Source organism: Ictalurus furcatus, chromosome 13 (assembly GCF_023375685.1).
Source record: "Ictalurus furcatus strain D&B chromosome 13, Billie_1.0, whole genome shotgun sequence".
Taxonomy (NCBI): Eukaryota; Metazoa; Chordata; class Actinopteri; order Siluriformes; family Ictaluridae; genus Ictalurus; species Ictalurus furcatus.
Window position 1 is genome coordinate 5,135,019 of NC_071267.1, and position 18,411 is coordinate 5,153,429.

Sequence of the window (18,411 nt, forward strand, 5' to 3'; positions counted from 1 at the left end):
AGAGTGCTCTGGAGCAGGTTTTCATCAAGGATGTCTCTGTACATTTCTGCATTCATCTTTCCCTCGATCCTGATTAGTCTCCCAGTTCCTGCTGCTGAAAAACATCCCCACAGCATGATGCTGCCACCACCATGCTTCACTGTAGGGATGGTATTGGCCAGGTGACGACTGGTGCCTGGTTTCCTCCAGACATGAAACTTGCCATTCAAGCCAAAAGGGTTCAATCTTTGTTTCATCAGACCACAGAATTTTGTTTCTCATGGTCTGAGAGTCCTTCAGGTTCCTTTTGGCAAACTCGAGGCAGGCTGTGGCTTCCGTCTGGCCACTCTAACATACAGGCCTGATTGGTGAAGTGCTGCAGAGATGGTTGTTCTTCTGTAAGGTTCTCCTCTCTCCACAGAGACCAGCTGGAGCTCTGTCAGAGTGACCATCGGGTTTTTGGTCACTTCCCTGACTAAGGCCCTTCTCCTGATGGTTCCAAACTTCTCCCATTTACGGATGATGGAGGCCACTGTGCTCATTGGGACCTTCAATGCTGCAGAAACGTTTCTGTACCCTTCCCCAGATCTGTGCCTCGATACAATCCTGTCTCGGAGGTCTCCAGACAATTCCTTGCACTTCATGGCTTGGTTGTGCTCTGACATGCATTGTTAACTGTGAGACCTTACATAGACAGGTGTGTGACTTTCCAAATCATGTCCAATTAACTGAATTTACCACAGGTGGACTCCAATCAAGTTGTAGAAATATCTCAAGGATGATCAGTGGAAACAGGATGCACCTGAGCTCAATTTTGAGTGTCATGGCAAAGGCTGTGAATACTTACATGTGCTTTTTATTTTTAATAAATTTACAAAGATTTCAAACAAACTTCTTTCATGTTGTCATTATTGGGGTATTGTTTGTACAATTTTGAGGAAAATAATGAATTTAATCCATTTTGGAATAAGGCTGTAACATGACAAAATGTGGAAAAAGTGAAGAGCTATGAATACTTTCCGGATGCACTGTATATTCCAATTATCCCGGTTTAGACGAAAAGTCTATTTACAAGCTTTGATACAACACTTTCCTATACTTTCAACTTAAAAACGAATTTATTTTCATTATTATTATTAATTTTTTTATAATACAGAAAGAGGAAATTTAACTGTCAAAGTTTTACATTAACCCACAAAAATAAAACAAGTAAACGTAAAGCTTTACAAATGCTCAATTACTTACCCAGCTCTATACAAGTGATGCCGAGTGACCACACATCCACTTTCCCTTCATACTGGCCCTCATCCATGGCCAGGATCACCTCTGGAGCCATCCTACATCAAACACATTCCCTACTATTAATAGTGCATCTGCCATTAGTTGCCAAAATGACAATTAGATAGATAGATAATTTATTGGTCCTCAAAGAGGAAATTTGTTTCCACCGTGGGTGCGTAGCAAAACAAAAACATACCATCATACATATAAACCATCATAAACAATCACAGGCATAGAGGGGAGAAGGGGACAAAAAGAAAAACATAAGGATCATCATAGAACAAATGCATCTGGCATCACAATGGCTGAGTACCCGTGTGTTTAACGCTCGTATAGCCATAGGAACAAAACTCCTACCATAGCTGGCCTTTCTGCACATGGGTAGACTATACCTGCGGCCAGAAGGAAGGGGGTTGAAATATTGATAAAGTGGGTGGTTTGGGTCATTCAAAATTTTATGTGCCTTCCGGAGCGTATATGAACTGACACAGTCCGATAAATTAGGGGTGGGAATACCAACATTTTTTCTCACTAAATTAATTTTCAAAAGTTTGTTCTTATTGGTTACTGTTAGCATATGGAAAAAACTAATGGCACCATACATAATAACTGGTTCAATAATACTTCAGTACAGAAGAAGCAGGCTAGGCTGAACAGACAGATATTTAAGTTTACGAATAACTGCGAGTCTCTGTTGACCGCACTTGTAAATACCTAGAGTGTGCTGATTGAAGTTGAGAGGTTTATCCAATGTAATGCCCAGATATCTGAAATGCTCCACACTTTCAACCATCTCTCCGTTAATGGCAATACTGGAAGGATGGGTAAGTGTTTTGGAAGAGCTAAGAACCAGTTCCTTAGTCTTTTTGATAGTTATCACACCATGTACTAAAATGTGCTATGGAGCGTTGATAGTCCAAAAAAGAATCATTGTCCTTATTAAGCAATACAACAATGGCAATATCATCTGCATATTTCAAGTAATGAGTGGTCGTGACTGGACTCTGACAGACATTTGTATAGAGAATATAAAGAAGTGGACTAAATACACACCCCTGAGGGGCACCAGTGTTGAGAACAATAATGGGTGATAATGCATTGTTCACCTTTACCACTTGTGGTCTATTAGAAAGGAAATTATAAATCCAGTGTACTAGTGGTGATGGGACTTGCAGACACTGTAGTTTCCTGATTACCTGATGACGCTGAATTGAGTTAAAGGTGGAGCTAAAGTCAATGAAAAGAAGTCTGGCATAGTTTCCAGGAATATCCAGGTGTTGAAGTAGACAGTGCAAGAGACAAGCCACTGCATCCTCTGTACCTCTCTTCTGGTTATATGCAAATTGGAGGCAATCCAAAAAGGGTGAAACATATGGAAGCATAATTTTTTGAACCATTTTCTCAAAGCATTTCATTATGACTGAAGTTAATGATACCGGCCTGTAGTGATTTAACTCTGTTGGATGAGTTTTTTTTGGGAACAGGAATAACAACTGATGTTTTCCATGTGACTGGTATTGCTGAAGTACAAAGTGATCAAAGAAAAAGAGAATGAAGAATGGGGTTAATTCCAGAGCACAGTTTTTCAAGACCTGACCTGGAATTCCATCTGGCCCAGGAGCCTTATTCAGTTTGCACTTAATAGGCTGGAAATAGACATCCTGCTTAGTTAGAAGGGACTCGTAATCCAGCTCTTGAGAAGGCAAAGAATCCAAAAGGCTATCTCACACTGCTGAAAAATTAGAGGTATCAAAACGGGCATAGAAATTATTAAGATTAGCAGCAAAGGTGGTGGGATCTGGTACAGAGACAGTCTAACGGCTTGTCCAGTATGAGACCTGACTCGCTGAAAAGCCTGTTTGGTGTTCATATTTGCAAAGTCCTGCTCCAATTTGTTTTTATACTTCTTTTTAGCCTTGAATATTTCAGTTTCGATGTCCTGGTATATGATTTTGAGACCAGCAAAGTCATTTTGCTTAAAGGCAAGTTTTCTCTTGTGGAAAAGAGATTTTAGAGGAGTTGATCCAAGGTTTTGAACTTGGGTATGTTCTGGTAGTCTTTACCGGTATCAAGGAATCCATACAGAATTTAATGTAATCAGTAATAACCAAAGTCTGCTCATTGAGCTCTCCCTCAAAGACTTCCCAGTCTGTACATGCAAAGCAGCCTTGAAGGCATGCAATAGCATCTTCCGACCATTGAGGGATGCTGTGTATTACTAGCCTGCGTTGTTTCAGCCGTTGTTTGTAAACAGGAAGTAAATGGATAACATTATGATCCGCTAATCCTAGCGGTGGGACAGCTCTAGCTTTATAGGCTTCCGGGATATTACTGTAACATAAATCTATAGTTTTATTAAATCTTGTTGGTACATCTAGATATTGATTGAAGGCTGGCAATGCGTAATCAAGCCGACAGCTGTCGAAGTCTCCAAGTAGTAGTACTGGAACATCCGGGTATTTGCTGAGCATTGTCAGTGTATAACGTGCTATCTGCTCAGCCGCCGCCTTGACATTAGCACTTGGTGGAACATAAACACAGCTAAGCACAACGGTCGAGATCTCTGTGGGGAGGTAAAAGGCACGGGCGGACAGGGTGAGTAGCTCCAGGTCCGGATTACAAGATTTCCCGTGTACTTTGATGTTAGTACACCACTGCGAGTTGATGTACATACACACACCACCTCCGCGCTCTTTCCCCGAATTACTGGTTCTGTCTGCCCGAAAGATCTCAAAACCATCCAGGCTAAGCTCGGTATCCGGGACAGACTTATCCAGCCAGGACTCTGTCAAAGCGAGAACACATGCCTCCATGAACGGTACATCCGTGAGACATTTCGCATGCAATAAGTCCATTTTGTTTTTCAATGAACGAACGTTTGAAAGGACGATTGAGGGTGGTGGAGGTTTAAAAGAACGCCTTCTAAGTCTACAAAGCACCCCTCCTCGCCTTCCTCTTTAAGCCAGTTGTTAGTGTTATATCCAGCGGAATGGCGATAAATGGGTTCAGTTGGCAGTGGATAGAGTTACGAAGGAGTAGAAGTTCCTCCCGTGAATAAGCGAGTCCATTCCCCGCTCTGACATCATTTAACTGAATACTCCAAGCAGCACAGTCACTAACAATCCATGTAGTTATAGAAATAATCCAAATCCAACTTGTCCAATTCCCCATGATGTTTCAGCCGTTGACAAACAGACAAGCAACAACAAACAAACGCACACACGACGCACCGCTCGTGCCATCGCAGCTAACGCATGCGCAGAGTCATATATGCAAAACATATCATTAAAAAAAAATCACAGGCAGAGCATTTCGGCTTTTATCACACATTCGTTTTAAAACTGTTCGTAAAATTTCATTTAAAAAAAGTTCATCTCTCACCAGTAGGGTGTGCCTACAAAGGAATTGGCAGGCGCCACGATGGAAGCAGAGCCAAAATCTCCCAATTTTACTTGCCCTGGCTCAGTCAATAAGATATTTCCAGCCTTCACATCTCTGCGAGGAAACATACACAAAAATTTATCAGTAAAAGACCCAGAATTAAGGTATCATATGCATAGTGAATATCCACCATGCCAAGGGAAAACTTAAGAAATTTACCACCACTTAAATCTCATTCAATTCAGGAGCAATAAATCATGCCAAACGTCAGCATAAAACATGCAGCATTTTACTGAAAATAAAAAAAGAACTATATAAGACTAACAGCACCGCATTCTGTTGCAGTTTGTTCCTCATTTGTTTATTAAAAGCATAGCAGAAGCATATTAAATTTTATTTGTATAGCACTTTTAACAATGGACACTGACACAAAGCAGCTTTACAGAACTATATATATTTTAAATTGATAAATTTAATCCTTAATGAACAATCCAGAGGCAAATGTGGCAATAAAAAAAAAAACTCTGAGACGACATAAGGAAGAAACCTTGAAAAGAACCAGACTCAAACGGGAACTCATCCTCATCTAGGTAACATCTATGGGCATTTTCACACCTAGTTCATTGGAGCACTCAAAGCAGTCTTGGGCCAATGTACGTGAACACTCCAAATGATCTCAGACCCCCTTAAAAGGACCCACAAGCGAACAGTACCGAGACCACCTCAGGAGGTGGTCCGAGTAGGGTTCTTTTGTGGTTTGATTGATTTGTGCATTGTGAAAACAAAGTGGTCTAAGTCTGCTTCACATTTCGCTTTATAGATAAAGAACTTGAGAGTTGCTGTACATATATAGCTCAAGCTCCCCAGAAAAACAACTAAAATTGCTTTCCATGGGGTCATGTGGTCAGACAATAAGGTCAGCATGTTAGGTAGCAACAAGACAAGCTAATAGAGCCACTGTGGTAATAGCAATTATGTTATAGAGCTTAAGTTATTAGGCAGCAATAATAATAATAATAATAATAATAATAATAATAATAATAATAATAATATAGTGTCAGTGATGGGAACAACAGTTACTGTATAATACTATTACTATACATATTTAAATCTCACCCTGTCAAATCACTTCTTTGTGCTTGTGTATATGACACAAACACACAATCGTCAATCAGACACTAGCAAAAGATCTAGAAAACAACAGGCCTTGTAATAGTTCTAGAGAGCAGGTAGTGGTGGCAGGTTTAAAAATAGGCAATAAATGAGAAACTGGAAAGAAAAAAAAACAGTGAGGAAGGGTAAATACCACTTCTACAAAAGTCGTGAAAGACTACAGACGCAACAGATGTAGCTCTAGTTTAAGTGACTCAGCTCAGTGAGTCAATGTCCCCCCCCCCAGCCCAACCGAACATTTGGGAAAAAAACTGCATGGCACAGTGTCATATGCTTTGGTCTGGGAATATATTATATATATATATTCTTTTTTTTTATTTTTATAAAGGTCACTTATATAGCCAAGTCTATTGACAACTACAGTCATGTGAAAAAAGTAAGTACACCCCATGGAAATTGTTGGCTTTTTGGACAAGCAAACATTTGATCATTTTTGAAACAGTGCCTATTAATAAAGTTGATGTACTTGAACAAAATACTTTAGCTTTAAAATAAATTAGCTTTTTCAATCATTTACTCAACTGAAATATCAATAGATGTGATTTTTCTGTGGAAAAAAGTAAGTACACCCTTGGCCTCAGAAGCTAGCATTGTACCCTTTAGCAGAAATAAAGTCTTGTAGGCGTTTTGCATAACTGTCCACCATGCTTGGAATTTTTGACCACTCTTCCATGCAATATTCTTTCAGCAGCAAGATGTTTAAGGGTTTTCTTGCATGTATTGCCCATTTCAAATCCCCCCCCAAACATTTCAATGGGATTCAAATCCGGGCTTTGACTAGGCCATTCCATAATCCTCCATTTCTTCTTTTTGAGCAATTCCTTGGTAGATTTGCTAGTGTGCTTAGGATCAATATCCTGTTGAAAGGTCCACTTTTGGTTCAACTCCAACTTTCGGACAGATTATCTTCAAGCACTCTTTGATATGATACAAAATTCGTAGTTGAATCAATGAATGTCCAGTCCCTGAGGCAGCAAAGCAACCCCAAACCATAACATTTCCACCACTATGCTTCACAGTTGGTATGTGGTGCTTCTCCTGAAAAACTGGCTTTGGTCTGTGCCAAACATGTCTGCAGTTACTGTGGCCAAACAACTCGCTTTGATTTGTCTGTCCAGAGCACATTATTCCAAAAGGCCTGGTCTTTGCCTATATGCTCACTGGCAAACGGTATTCTTGCGTTAACGTTCCTTTTATATAGCAAAGGCTTTTTCCTGGCACACCTCCCATGCAGGTCACCTTTGTGCAATCTCTTTGTGATTGTAGATCCATAGACTTTGACACAAACAGTTGCAAGGCTTACTAGCAGATCCTGTGATGAAATTTTGGTATTCTTGGAGACCTGGACAAATTGGCAGTCATTTGAAATCTGTGCCTTACAGTGGAATGGTGTAGTTCAAATAATTTGAAATAATTTAAATCCCTTGCCAGACTCATAGGCATCCACAAACTTTTTTCTGAAGGCCTTATAGAACTCTTTAATCTTGGCATACACCAACATTTAATCAACACCACCACACACCTCAATACCAAAGGGAACACCAGACACTAGCTATGAGAGGGGTATAAATAAGAGACAGGTTCCAGTTGCACTCCCTAAGCAGGTTCTAATCACTCGAACCCAATCTTGAACACCTCATTCTAGTTTTATGGATGTGAATGTGTGATAAATGTAGGGGTGTACTTACTTTTTCCGTGTGACCTGTTTTTTTTGTTAATTTGTGAAAATTACTACAAAATGTCAATTTTGTGTGCCATTTCATAGAGTGAACCAACTTTATTCACAGCCAGTATTTGAAAGAGGATCAATGTTTGCTTATCCAAATATTAAGAAAAAAGATTTTTAAAAATTCCATTTTTTTTTTCTTCACATGACTATATTGACAAGTATTTGCATGTATACTCCAGGCTAAAACTGTGACGCTCAGATACCTATGGATGAACACATGGTGCGTGACTTTCTAGCAGCTTGTACCTGGCATGGCAATAAACCCACCAGGACCCCCTATTTGAGTGGCATTTATACAAATCCAAAAGATGCATCTCTTTTAACATAATACAACTGTATTCATACTCAATGAACAGGATACACAATGATATCTAAAAAGGGAACCAATAAGTATTAGAACTAGAAAACTGGACCTGGGGGGAACTGACACTCTACCTGTGAATCATGTTGTGGGAGTGGAGGTACACCAGGCCCTGCAGAGCACCATGAATGATCGCTGCAATCTCTACTTCCTGCAATGGCTTCTTGTGCACTGAGAGAAAACAGGAACAAATACAAAACAGCAGTTCCCAGTTTTATCAGAGCATGATCAGGTTATTATAGTCCTAACTTATAACTAATATAATGTCCAACATTGTAAGGTATTGTGCAATGCTGACATTAAAGAAGAAATTAAACATACACAAAATAAAAATAATTTCATAGAAATTAAGGGTCACAACAATGGAGTGTTTTTCCAAGGTCATGGAACAGTAATGCCATAATAAAACTTTCATTTCCACTCTGAAATAGCAACGTCAAAAGGTCAAAGTCTTTTATGTATCATTGCACATACAGTCAAGCTTGTATGTATACTGAAATGCGAGACTCTGGTAAGAGCAAGATATCAACAAATATAATCAATAAATATGAATAAATATAAATTGCTCTATTTAGGTTAATAAGAAGGCAAGATGGGCCATTTGCTTGGTAAAGTTTGACAGCAGTACTTTTTGTTATTTTTTGCAAAATAACAATGCTAAAGTAAAGTACATGAGGTCCCAGCATACAGACACTATCATGGTTTGGTGACAAATCTGTAAAGTGAGAATGGACATGAGGCTATGTGGTAATGTCAAAGCCCCTAAGTAAAAACTGTTCCTGATATCTAAATAGTTCAGTAACAGCTGTTAGATGACAAGCAAAGAGAAGCAAAGTCTATTTTGATTTTGCGAGCATTCCTCAGGCACCGTAACCAGTAGCTTTGTGGCTGTGGGCAGAGCCTGTTCCCTACCACACAGTGATGCAACCAGTCAGGATGCTCTCTATGGTACATAGATGGAAGCTGTTGAGATGTTAGGGGCCAGTTCAAACTTCTTGAGCTTCTATGAACTCTAGAGCCAGACCTAATGATCAGGAAGGACCAGTAAATCTACTACGGCTCTGTTGATGTGTATGGGGGTGTGATCTCCCTCCAGCAAAATCCTGTAGTCCACCGTCATCACCTTCATCTTGCTAATGCTGAGAGAGCGTTATCATTGTAATATTCTGACAAAGATCTCTTCTCTGTGGGGGTCTTTTTCATCTCGTTTGTAAAAAGAGCCAGAATTGTTTTATCGGTGTGCAACCGATGCTATCGTTCATTTCAAACAAAGCGACGAAACACCTGGAATTTGGTGAAGCACCTGAAAGACGGTCCTATATTATGTTTGTTTGAGGCAGCTGCATTGTTGCCGTGAAAATAGCTAACGTTATGTTATGCTCCATGTAATGTTTGTGATAGCCAGTTATTTGTTAATGATGCTAACACATTGCAATGTTATAAACTACCTCCTAATGGGCCAGCATGCATAACCATTCAGCCCGTGTCCTGTCAGCTAAATGTAGCCTAATGTCACTAATCATTATTGAAATGTTCATGGTTTTAATAAATCGTTTTTGGCCTGCCACCATATCAGTGAATTTAAACTAATGTTTGCATTCAGAATATAAGGGGTGTGTGTGTGTGTGCACGTGTGTTTAGGAGTGCACCTTAGCACTTGTTATTAGCACTTAGCACTGTTTTATTAGTCATTGTCAGACAGTGTTTGATAACTAAAATATCCCCCCCTCTCTTTTTGCCAGTATCAGCCAGAGGAGGATGTCCTCCAGGAGTTTGTAATTTTATTTAAAAAAAAAAAAAAAATTATACTACACCATGGTATCGAGTAGCGTGTACTTTTGGTGGTATCGATACAGACTACTAGATTTTAGGTATCGAGACATCCCTAGATGTTACCAATTCATATCACTTACTGTCTCAATCGTGAAGTTTAGCCATAAATATAAGCCTTGTGGTGAGTTTAGCAGGTAGGATGCAGTTAAATGCTGAGCTGTAATCAACAGAAAGCATTCTCTTAAGTGTTTTTCTCGTCAAGTAGTATTGAAGTTTAGAAAAGCCATTCTCTGAATCTGGCATGTCTGAACTGTCCGCCCACCTCCTCAGCGATTGGCCAGTAGCGACGTGTGAATGAATGGGAGGTGAAAACTCCGACACCTTCCTCAAGCTCGTTTATCACAGACAGTGTGGGGTCATAATATATTTATCAGTTTAAACTGGTTTTCACATACAGTTGCAATCAAAATTATTTAACCCCCATTGCAAATCAGGTTTGTCAAAATGTACAGACTTTCAGCTGTTTGAAATGAACAAATCAAACAAAAGCAATTGAAATAGTTCAACACAACGAATGTTTCAAGTGGTTTCCCCAAATTCAAATGAAAGTGCAACTTATGACTTCTCCAGTTTCAAAATTATTCAACCCACTGAACAGAATCCCTCACAACAGCACAAATATGCAAAACAGGTGTTGTCGCAAGCACACCTGATGCAGCTAATCAAGGGCTTCATTAGTTTTACCAGGTGTGCTTGAGCTGGAACACTTGATATACCTGAACTGGCTAGGGGTTGGTTGAGTGTACACTACCTGGACAGGGCAGAAAAAGGAAGCAATCAACGGCTGCAAACAGATTTCTGAGAAGGTAGGTTGTGAAAAACCCTCGAGTGACTGCAAAAGACCTGCAGCAAGACTTGGTGGCAACAGGCACTGAGGTTCAAGTGAGCACAGTAAGGCGCGTACTAAACGCAGAAGGTTTCCATGCCAGAACTCAAAGACGTACACCACTACTGACCCAAAAGCACAAGAAAAGTCGCCTCAAAATCATAAATAAGCCACAGAAGTTTTGGGATTCTGTTCTGTGGAGTGACGAAACAAAACTGGAAATTTTCAACATGACAGTGTTGAAGCAGTATGTCTCGAGGAAGAAGAATGAAGAAAGAACAGTCTGACCACAGTCAAGCATGGTGGTGGATCGGTGATGCTCTGGGGCTGCTTTGCATCCTCTAGCACTGGAAACCTGCAGCGTGTGGAAGGCAAGATGGGGTCACTGGAGTATCAAGAAATCCTAGGAGAAAACATCATGCCGTCTGTGGGGAAGCTGAAGCTTGGGTGTCATTGGACCTTCCAACAGGACAATGATCCAAAGCATACCTCAAATTCCACCAAGGCTTGGTTGCAGAAGAAGTCCTGGGTCATCAAAGTCACCTGACTTGACGAAAATCTCTGGTTGGATTTGAAAGGCAGTTGTTGCACGCAAACCCAAGAATATTACTGAACTGGAGGCCATTGCTCATGAGGAATGGGCTAAGATTCCTCAGGAACGCTGCCAGAAACTCTGCATCTTGTTTGCAGCAGGTCATAACAGCAAAATGATGTTCTACTAAGTACTAAAGATGCTTGCCATGAAGGGGTTGAATAATTTTGAAACTGGAGAAATCATTATAAGTTGCATTTTCAGTTGAATTTGGGGAACCCACTTGAAGCAATCATTTTGCTGAACTTTTTCAATTGCTTTTGTTTGTTCATTGCAAATAGCTGAAAGTCTGTAAATTTTGACAAACAAACCTGATTTGCAATGGGGGTTAAATAATTTTGATTGCAACTGTAGTGTGAGGGAATGATTGGTTCTTTTTAAATAAATTAACTTGTGGACTGTAATATTGTCAAAGGAGTGACGATAAGAAGTAGCGATAAGCAATACATCAAATGTTATTAATGTATTCCACATGTTTTTGAACTGATGGATGGTTATCACTGTTACTTTGTCATTCAAATAGTTAAATCTCATTTGGGTTATTTACTCGCTCAGGCTCTCTCCCCTGTTTGGCTGCCGGCTCTTGTCGGTCATTGTGTAGTTAGACGTCTCTCATGTCTAAAGTTGACGTGTGATGACGTTTCTCAACGGCCGTATGCTGCACGTGTACAAATTTTAAAGAGTCTCCTTCTCATCTCATTTAAAGCACAGCTGTTTTATGTAAACAGACAACACACAAAAAAAAGTGTTTTCACACGTTCCTCCTTGCTATTTAGCAGTCCTCCTTTTATGATTGACAGTTAAGCTCCTCCTACTGTTGTGAAAAATCATATACCAACATATTTGTCATTAACTATTGAATATTTCATGATAATGGAAGTAGTCATCAAAAGCTGAAAAGGTGGCAAAATAAGCTCCATGTACTAATCAGTGGCAAAGGCAAAAGGAAAAGGAAAAAAAAAAAAAAAAGTTTTAATCTAGTTTTAAGCAGGATCAGCAGGCAAAATAAAAAATAAATAAATAGATAAATAAATAACATTCACACAAGGCAGTCAAGCTTGTAATTGCCTGGTTCTTCATTGACTTACCTTCTATCAGATCAGAGGCTGAACCCAAACAATACTCCATCACCAGCTGAAGAAGAGAGAGAAAATGGATGATTAGGGTACATGTCACCGATTTATTTTTTCATTTGGGTTTTTAAAACTATTTTCTGTAGCAAAAATATTTAAACGTGTTTTTAAACACGTTTACATTAATAGTGCGTTTAATACTGTTCCTCTAGTTAATTGTACCTGTTAACTGTTTGCTTTTTAATGGGCAGAGTATGCTACCCTTATTCCTGAGAATGGTGATGCTTTTCATGGTCCTTCAGTGCAAATTTATAAGTTACTACTACTAATGCAACATTGTAGATATGTTTTCAAGAAGAACAGCAAGGAAATTCAAAAATTATTTATTAAACAATTAGATTAAGTAACAGGGAAGCTGGGGCTCCCCTAACAGAAAAGTGCTTGTCCTATCATCCAGAGATCATGAGTTTGAATCCCAATTATGCTGGAAAGCAGCTTCCTCAGATGCAGCATGATGCAGCATGAGCAGCAGTGCGAAAAGATGTGGTTTGATTGTCTAAACGTAAAGCATGTGCTAGCCTTCACCCACACATGTTGGTAGCTGTCGTATTATAGGGGAGTCCTAACTGGTGGGTTGGAACTGGCCAAGACTAAGTCCAGACAAATGTTTAAATAATAATATTAATAATAATAATAATAATAATAATAATAATAACATTAATAGGGAAACTGGAAAATACCAGCTGGCCAAGTCACCCATATGACCAGCTCATCCTGTGTTTTATCATGTGGTCAGATCAAGCTGGATTGAGTATTTTACATCCCCAAATCCAAAAAAAGGTGGGACACTAAAATTTATATAAAAATAGTGTTAAGTAAAAATAAAATGCAATGATTTACAAATCTCATAAACCCATATGTTATTCACAATAGAACATAGAAAACATTTCAAATGTTTAAACTGAGTAAAATGTACCATTTTAAGAAAAAAAAATAAGCTAAGTTTTAATTTGATGGCTGCAAAATGTCTCAAAAAAGTTGGGACGGGGCAAGAAAAGGCTGGAAAAATAAGTGTTTGTTACTAAAAAGAAACAGCTGGAGGAACATTTTGCAACTAATTACGTTCCATCAAATTCAAAATGACCGTTATTTTTTTCCCTTAAAATAGTACATTTACTCAGTTTAAACAATTGATATGTTTTCTATGCTCTAGTGTGAATAACATAGGGGTTTATGAGATTTGCTAATCATTGCATTCTGTTTTTTTTTTTTACATTTTACACAGCATCCCAACTTTTTTGGAATTGGGGTTGTAGAATAGTTAAACGTTTTCCAGTTAAAGAGTCGTAACAACTGCCCAATTAATAATAAGTGTTCATAAAATATGTGCGCATAGATTTTTATATGCTTCTGTTTTTCCTCAAGGTCAGAAGCACCAGTGCACCTTGGCCAAAAAAAAAAAAAAAAAAAAAAAAAAAAAACAATTTCATCACTGACCCATACTCATTGGCAGAGTCTCATTGTGACTCCACTTCGATGCATCCACAGGCATTACACAATAACGGATTAGCAATAGTTATGTGGTTCCTGTTTTGCTGTAAACACTAAGAACTAAAATGGAGTGTGTGTATATGTCCGTGGCAGCTGTCGGTGATTTAGCTTTGGGACGTTCGCTGGTATTGTTTCAGATACTGGATTTGTAAATGGTCTGCACTTATATAGCGCCTTTTAACATTAGCAGTTCTACACTACAAAGTGCCTTACACTGTTTCTCACACACACACGGCACTAGACTGTCATTGGGAGCAACTTGGGTTTCAGCGTCTTGCTCAAGGACACTTCGGCATGTGGAGACATGTGGGCCGGGGATCAAACTGCCAACCCTGCAATTAGTTGACAACCCGCTCTACCACCTGAGCCACAGCCGCCCCTGTATTCTTGTCAATATAATTCTTATGATATTTAAATATGAAAAGTATTTGCAGCAGTTAGCTGCAAACTTTTAACTTTGTGTTCAACCTGTTGTTAAATGTGCAACGATTTGCAGAGGGGACAATTATTTCTGAATCTCTTAAACGTAAGATAAGTGCATAATAAGACTGGTAAAATCAGCAAAACCCTAAGAACAATGGTGGGAAATACTTTGTCAGGCTAAGCAAGCACAGGACAAAGTAGAAAAGCCTCTGCAGTCAAAGGAAATGGCGCTACTGCGTCAGTATCGTCTATACTCAGGAAAGCACAAGCTCCCTCTACCTCCTTCCCACACACTCACCCATGCTGTGTGCTCTCGCAAGTAGCAGCCTTTGTACTCCACCGTGTTGGGGTGCCGCAGCTTCTGAAGGAACTTCACTTCTTTGACGATATCCTGCCACTTCTGGAGCAGGAATGAGAGAACAAAGAATTCATGTCATGTGTCCACTTGCCGTAAAGTTCTCGGCATGCAAGCATGCCTGACCACACTGTTTATATCGCATCTTGTTTGTCCCATTACTACTTCTGCTGTTCTGTATAGTTAGTACATACTGTGAGGTTACCCCTACTGTCACCTGTATTTACTGTGGCACCTCATGCTACTGAATCTCTACGTTCCTCTGTTACTACACTTACGCAGTCCTATGTTCAGAAACCCTATGTTTTATGCTGATATATGGCTCGATATGTCATCCCGCTGAAAACACGTACATGGAGGTGATGGAAATAAAATGTTAAGTTTTAACGGTGTGCAATGTTTCACCTCGTTTGACTGCTTGCCGCTGTACGACATCTTCTTAATGGCCACCACTTCGTTGGTGCGGATGTCATGGGCCTGTGAATGAGCAAGTGAAATGCTTTATTTCTTTTCACTGGTCATGGGCAATCCATTTCCTCACAGAAACCTACATCAAACATACTTACAAAGTACACAGCCCCAAAGCTGCCATGGCCAATCTCGCGGAGGTCTGTGAAGAGTTTCTCTGGATCTTCCCTGAAGAAGAGCTCCGCCACCTCCGGGTCCTTCAGACTCCCGGCCCGCACACTCGAAGGCATGGCCAGCTCCTTCACACACATTCGGTAACATATCAGATAAGTAATTGTGAAATTACTATTGTTACTAATAATCGATGACAACTACGCATAACCATGTGAGTAAAAGAATTTGAAAAACCGACATACAAACACTCTGTCAGTGCAAAATAAGCATTTTAGATTTGCTGTTTGGCTAATAAAAAGTAAAAAGGTTACAAAGTTAAATATTGTTACAACAAATTCCAGTCTTCCACATCAAACAAGAGCCAGTGTCACATTAGAAGAGCTGCAACTGCAAATCAAACATCAGAGATTTCACTGAGAGGTAAACACGTTACACACAGTGCTGTCTGAATAGGATGACATTCAACTTGTTATAACTTGTGGTCGTGTGACGACGTTTTAGAACAGATTAGGTAAAACTATGCGCGTCAAATAAATAAAACTTAAATCAGGAAAAGGCTAAACAAACCTGTCACACCATACTGTGATTATACTGCTACACTATATGACCAAAAGTATGTGGACACCTGGCCATCACACCCATATGAGGGCCTTCTCCAAACTGTTTCCTAAATTCAAAAGCACACAATTGTATAGAATGTCTTTGGCGGCTGTAGCACTACAGTTTCCCTTCACTGGAACCAAGAGGCCCAATCTTGTTCCAGCATGACAATGCCTCTGTGCACAAAGCGAGTCCCAAAAGGACATGGTCTGCCAAGGTTGATGGTGTAGAACTCGAGTGTCCTGTACAGATGGGATGAACTGGAACACTGACTGCACCCCAGTCCTCCTCGCACAACATCAGTCCCTGACATCACTAATGCTCTCGTAACTAGTGGAAAGCCTTCACTGAAGAGTGGAGGTTATCATGATAGCAAACTGGGACTAACTCCATGTTTTTGTAATGGGCACATATTTGTGTGGTGGTCAGGTATCCACATACTTTTGGCCATAGTGTACATATCGCAATTATTGGATTGCATTGTTCAGACCAATGTTTGTTGAATCTTACGAATCATGTAATTCATTAAAACTCACTAAAAAAAACACTTATTTGATGCAGTTTGAGACAAAATTCTAAGCAAATGATAGTCAGCTCAACTCCACTGCGCAACTATTAGATATGTCCATTGTCATCTGTGTTACAGCGTAAAACTATAATTATATTAGCATGGACACTTCATGCCACTACCCATGCACTCTATTGTAAAGGCGCCTGTCAGGATGTAGGTGTAATCTGGATCGATGCATTGATTTAAAAGCCAACAACTGAAATGAATCAAGACAATAATCATGAATTGATCATTGATTAGAAATCAAATACTAGCTATTATAAATCAATTGTTTACAATAATCGTTTATCGTCAAAAAAGACAGGCACCTAGCGTGTAAAAAAAAAAAAAAAAAAACACGAAAGAAAAGTTTTAAATAATGTGTAAACAGCCTTAACCCTATAGCTCATACTTAAAAAAAACAGTCCTTCTCTACGTCATTATAGTTTGTGAATTAACGACAGGCCTACCCCAGACTCGGAATAAAGTTAGTCACATAAGAATCAGGGGCTACTAAATCGAATCAGATCATATCAGTTCCATCGGTATTGCATAATAATGAAGGATTTCCTTATGAATTGAAATCGTATTATATCTAGTGTTAGTCAAAAACCTAAGCATTGCCTTATGCATTGCCTGAATCAATACTGTATCATATCGTACTGTAACGCATCATAGCAGATTTAGTGGTATGACCAAATATGAGATCCTTGCCTTAAGAATCGAAATCATATTGCATTATATTACACCCTTAGTAGACAGTATTTGTGAAATGAACTTCCTTATTTTGGACAAATTTGAAGAATTAATTCATATTTTGTTCTGAAAGAAGGCTGCATTGTTGTTGTCTTGACAGAGTGTGGAGTGGAAAAAAACAACAGCCTAGAACACACTAATAATAAATTTATGCAGTATTGTAATAATTGTTCTTACATACAGCATTGCAATAATATTGTAATCTGTTAAAGCAACACTTAGAGAGGAAAAAATATCCACCCTGGACAACTTGCAAATCAATATTTGTAACCAAGGTGTGATCTTCAATGTTTGAAAATGATTTATTTTGTCATAAAATTCTGAGTTGACATTTGTAAACTTTTCATCGACGTGGTCCAATTTCACTTTGGTTCACAGTTTCCTACATTGCTCACAACAGCATTCAATTGTCTACCGATGAATACTCAGTGGTGGCGGTGAGCAGTTTGTACAGGATATTGCAGTTTTTTTGTTGCGGTCATTTTTTTCTTGCTTTGGTAGCTAACAGTGAAACTTTGTGTGTGTTTATTACCGCAGGAACAATGCCACCAGCCCCGTGAATTTTCCTTTAACTGTTCAAGTTCATGCTGCAGTGGTTTTTGTAGCTACTTCGACACTGAAATTGTGATTTATTCAGGTATATTATATTAGCTAGCACGTTCATGCAAACCCTGTTTATGACATATATATATGAGAACAGCATGCAGAAGTTGACAGAACAACTCTGAACAAACCTCAAGAGTTATAGCAATCTCCTTTATAAACCTTATAAACCACACTAACTACAGTGGAAACATGAAAGTTTTTTCACTTTGTAATTTTAAAACTCCTTTTCCCAAAATCACCTTTTCTATATTGAGAATTTTAAAAAATCTAAATACATTTTTCACCCAAAAAAATCTGTTTCTAAATGGCCTGCATTCAAGTTCATTCCATTCCCTAATTAGAAGGATATTATAGAGGACTTTCCCATGATAACTGCTGGATTTGTGTGAGGTTTTAAAACTGAGGATTTGGTGACGTTATTGTCTCTAGTTTTAGGAGAAATCTCAGCCAGTGGTCACCTTCAAGGCTATCAGTGGTTACATCTGCATGCCATTCACTGAGGGTGTGAAGTTTCACAGCAGACAATGAGAACGATAATCAAAAAAAAGATTGATCCTGAAGGAGTGGAACGCTGGCACACGTGAACTTAAGTATGATATATTTAATCCTTACGGTGAGTCCATATGCCATAACATATCAGGGGCTTGATTGTTGTACTTGGTGCACTACAGTTTCATCTGTAAAGCTGGAGACGTAAACATCAGTAGCCTTGAAGGCGACTGCTATCTGCAATTTCTCCTACAATAAGAGTGTCAGTTTC

General features: G+C 39.1%; 1 protein-coding gene across 3 annotated transcripts in view; it reads right to left on the reverse strand.

Moving 5' to 3' along the window:
* The window catches only part of taok2b (TAO kinase 2b), a 49,922-nt gene that overhangs the window by 27,717 nt on the left and 3,794 nt on the right, over nucleotides 1–18,411 (reverse strand). For all 3 annotated transcript variants that reach the window (XM_053640500.1, XM_053640498.1, XM_053640499.1), the window contains exons 2-8: nucleotides 15,124–15,264; nucleotides 14,963–15,034; nucleotides 14,501–14,602; nucleotides 12,244–12,289; nucleotides 7,979–8,075; nucleotides 4,642–4,755; nucleotides 1,225–1,316 (exon numbers count right to left, since the gene is read on the reverse strand). In XM_053640500.1, the coding sequence (XP_053496475.1) occupies nucleotides 1,225–1,316; nucleotides 4,642–4,755; nucleotides 7,979–8,075; nucleotides 12,244–12,289; nucleotides 14,501–14,602; nucleotides 14,963–15,034; nucleotides 15,124–15,255 (655 nt within the window). In that variant the 5' untranslated portion in view covers nucleotides 15,256–15,264. The remainder of the gene's footprint in view (nucleotides 1–1,224; nucleotides 1,317–4,641; nucleotides 4,756–7,978; nucleotides 8,076–12,243; nucleotides 12,290–14,500; nucleotides 14,603–14,962; nucleotides 15,035–15,123; nucleotides 15,265–18,411) is intronic.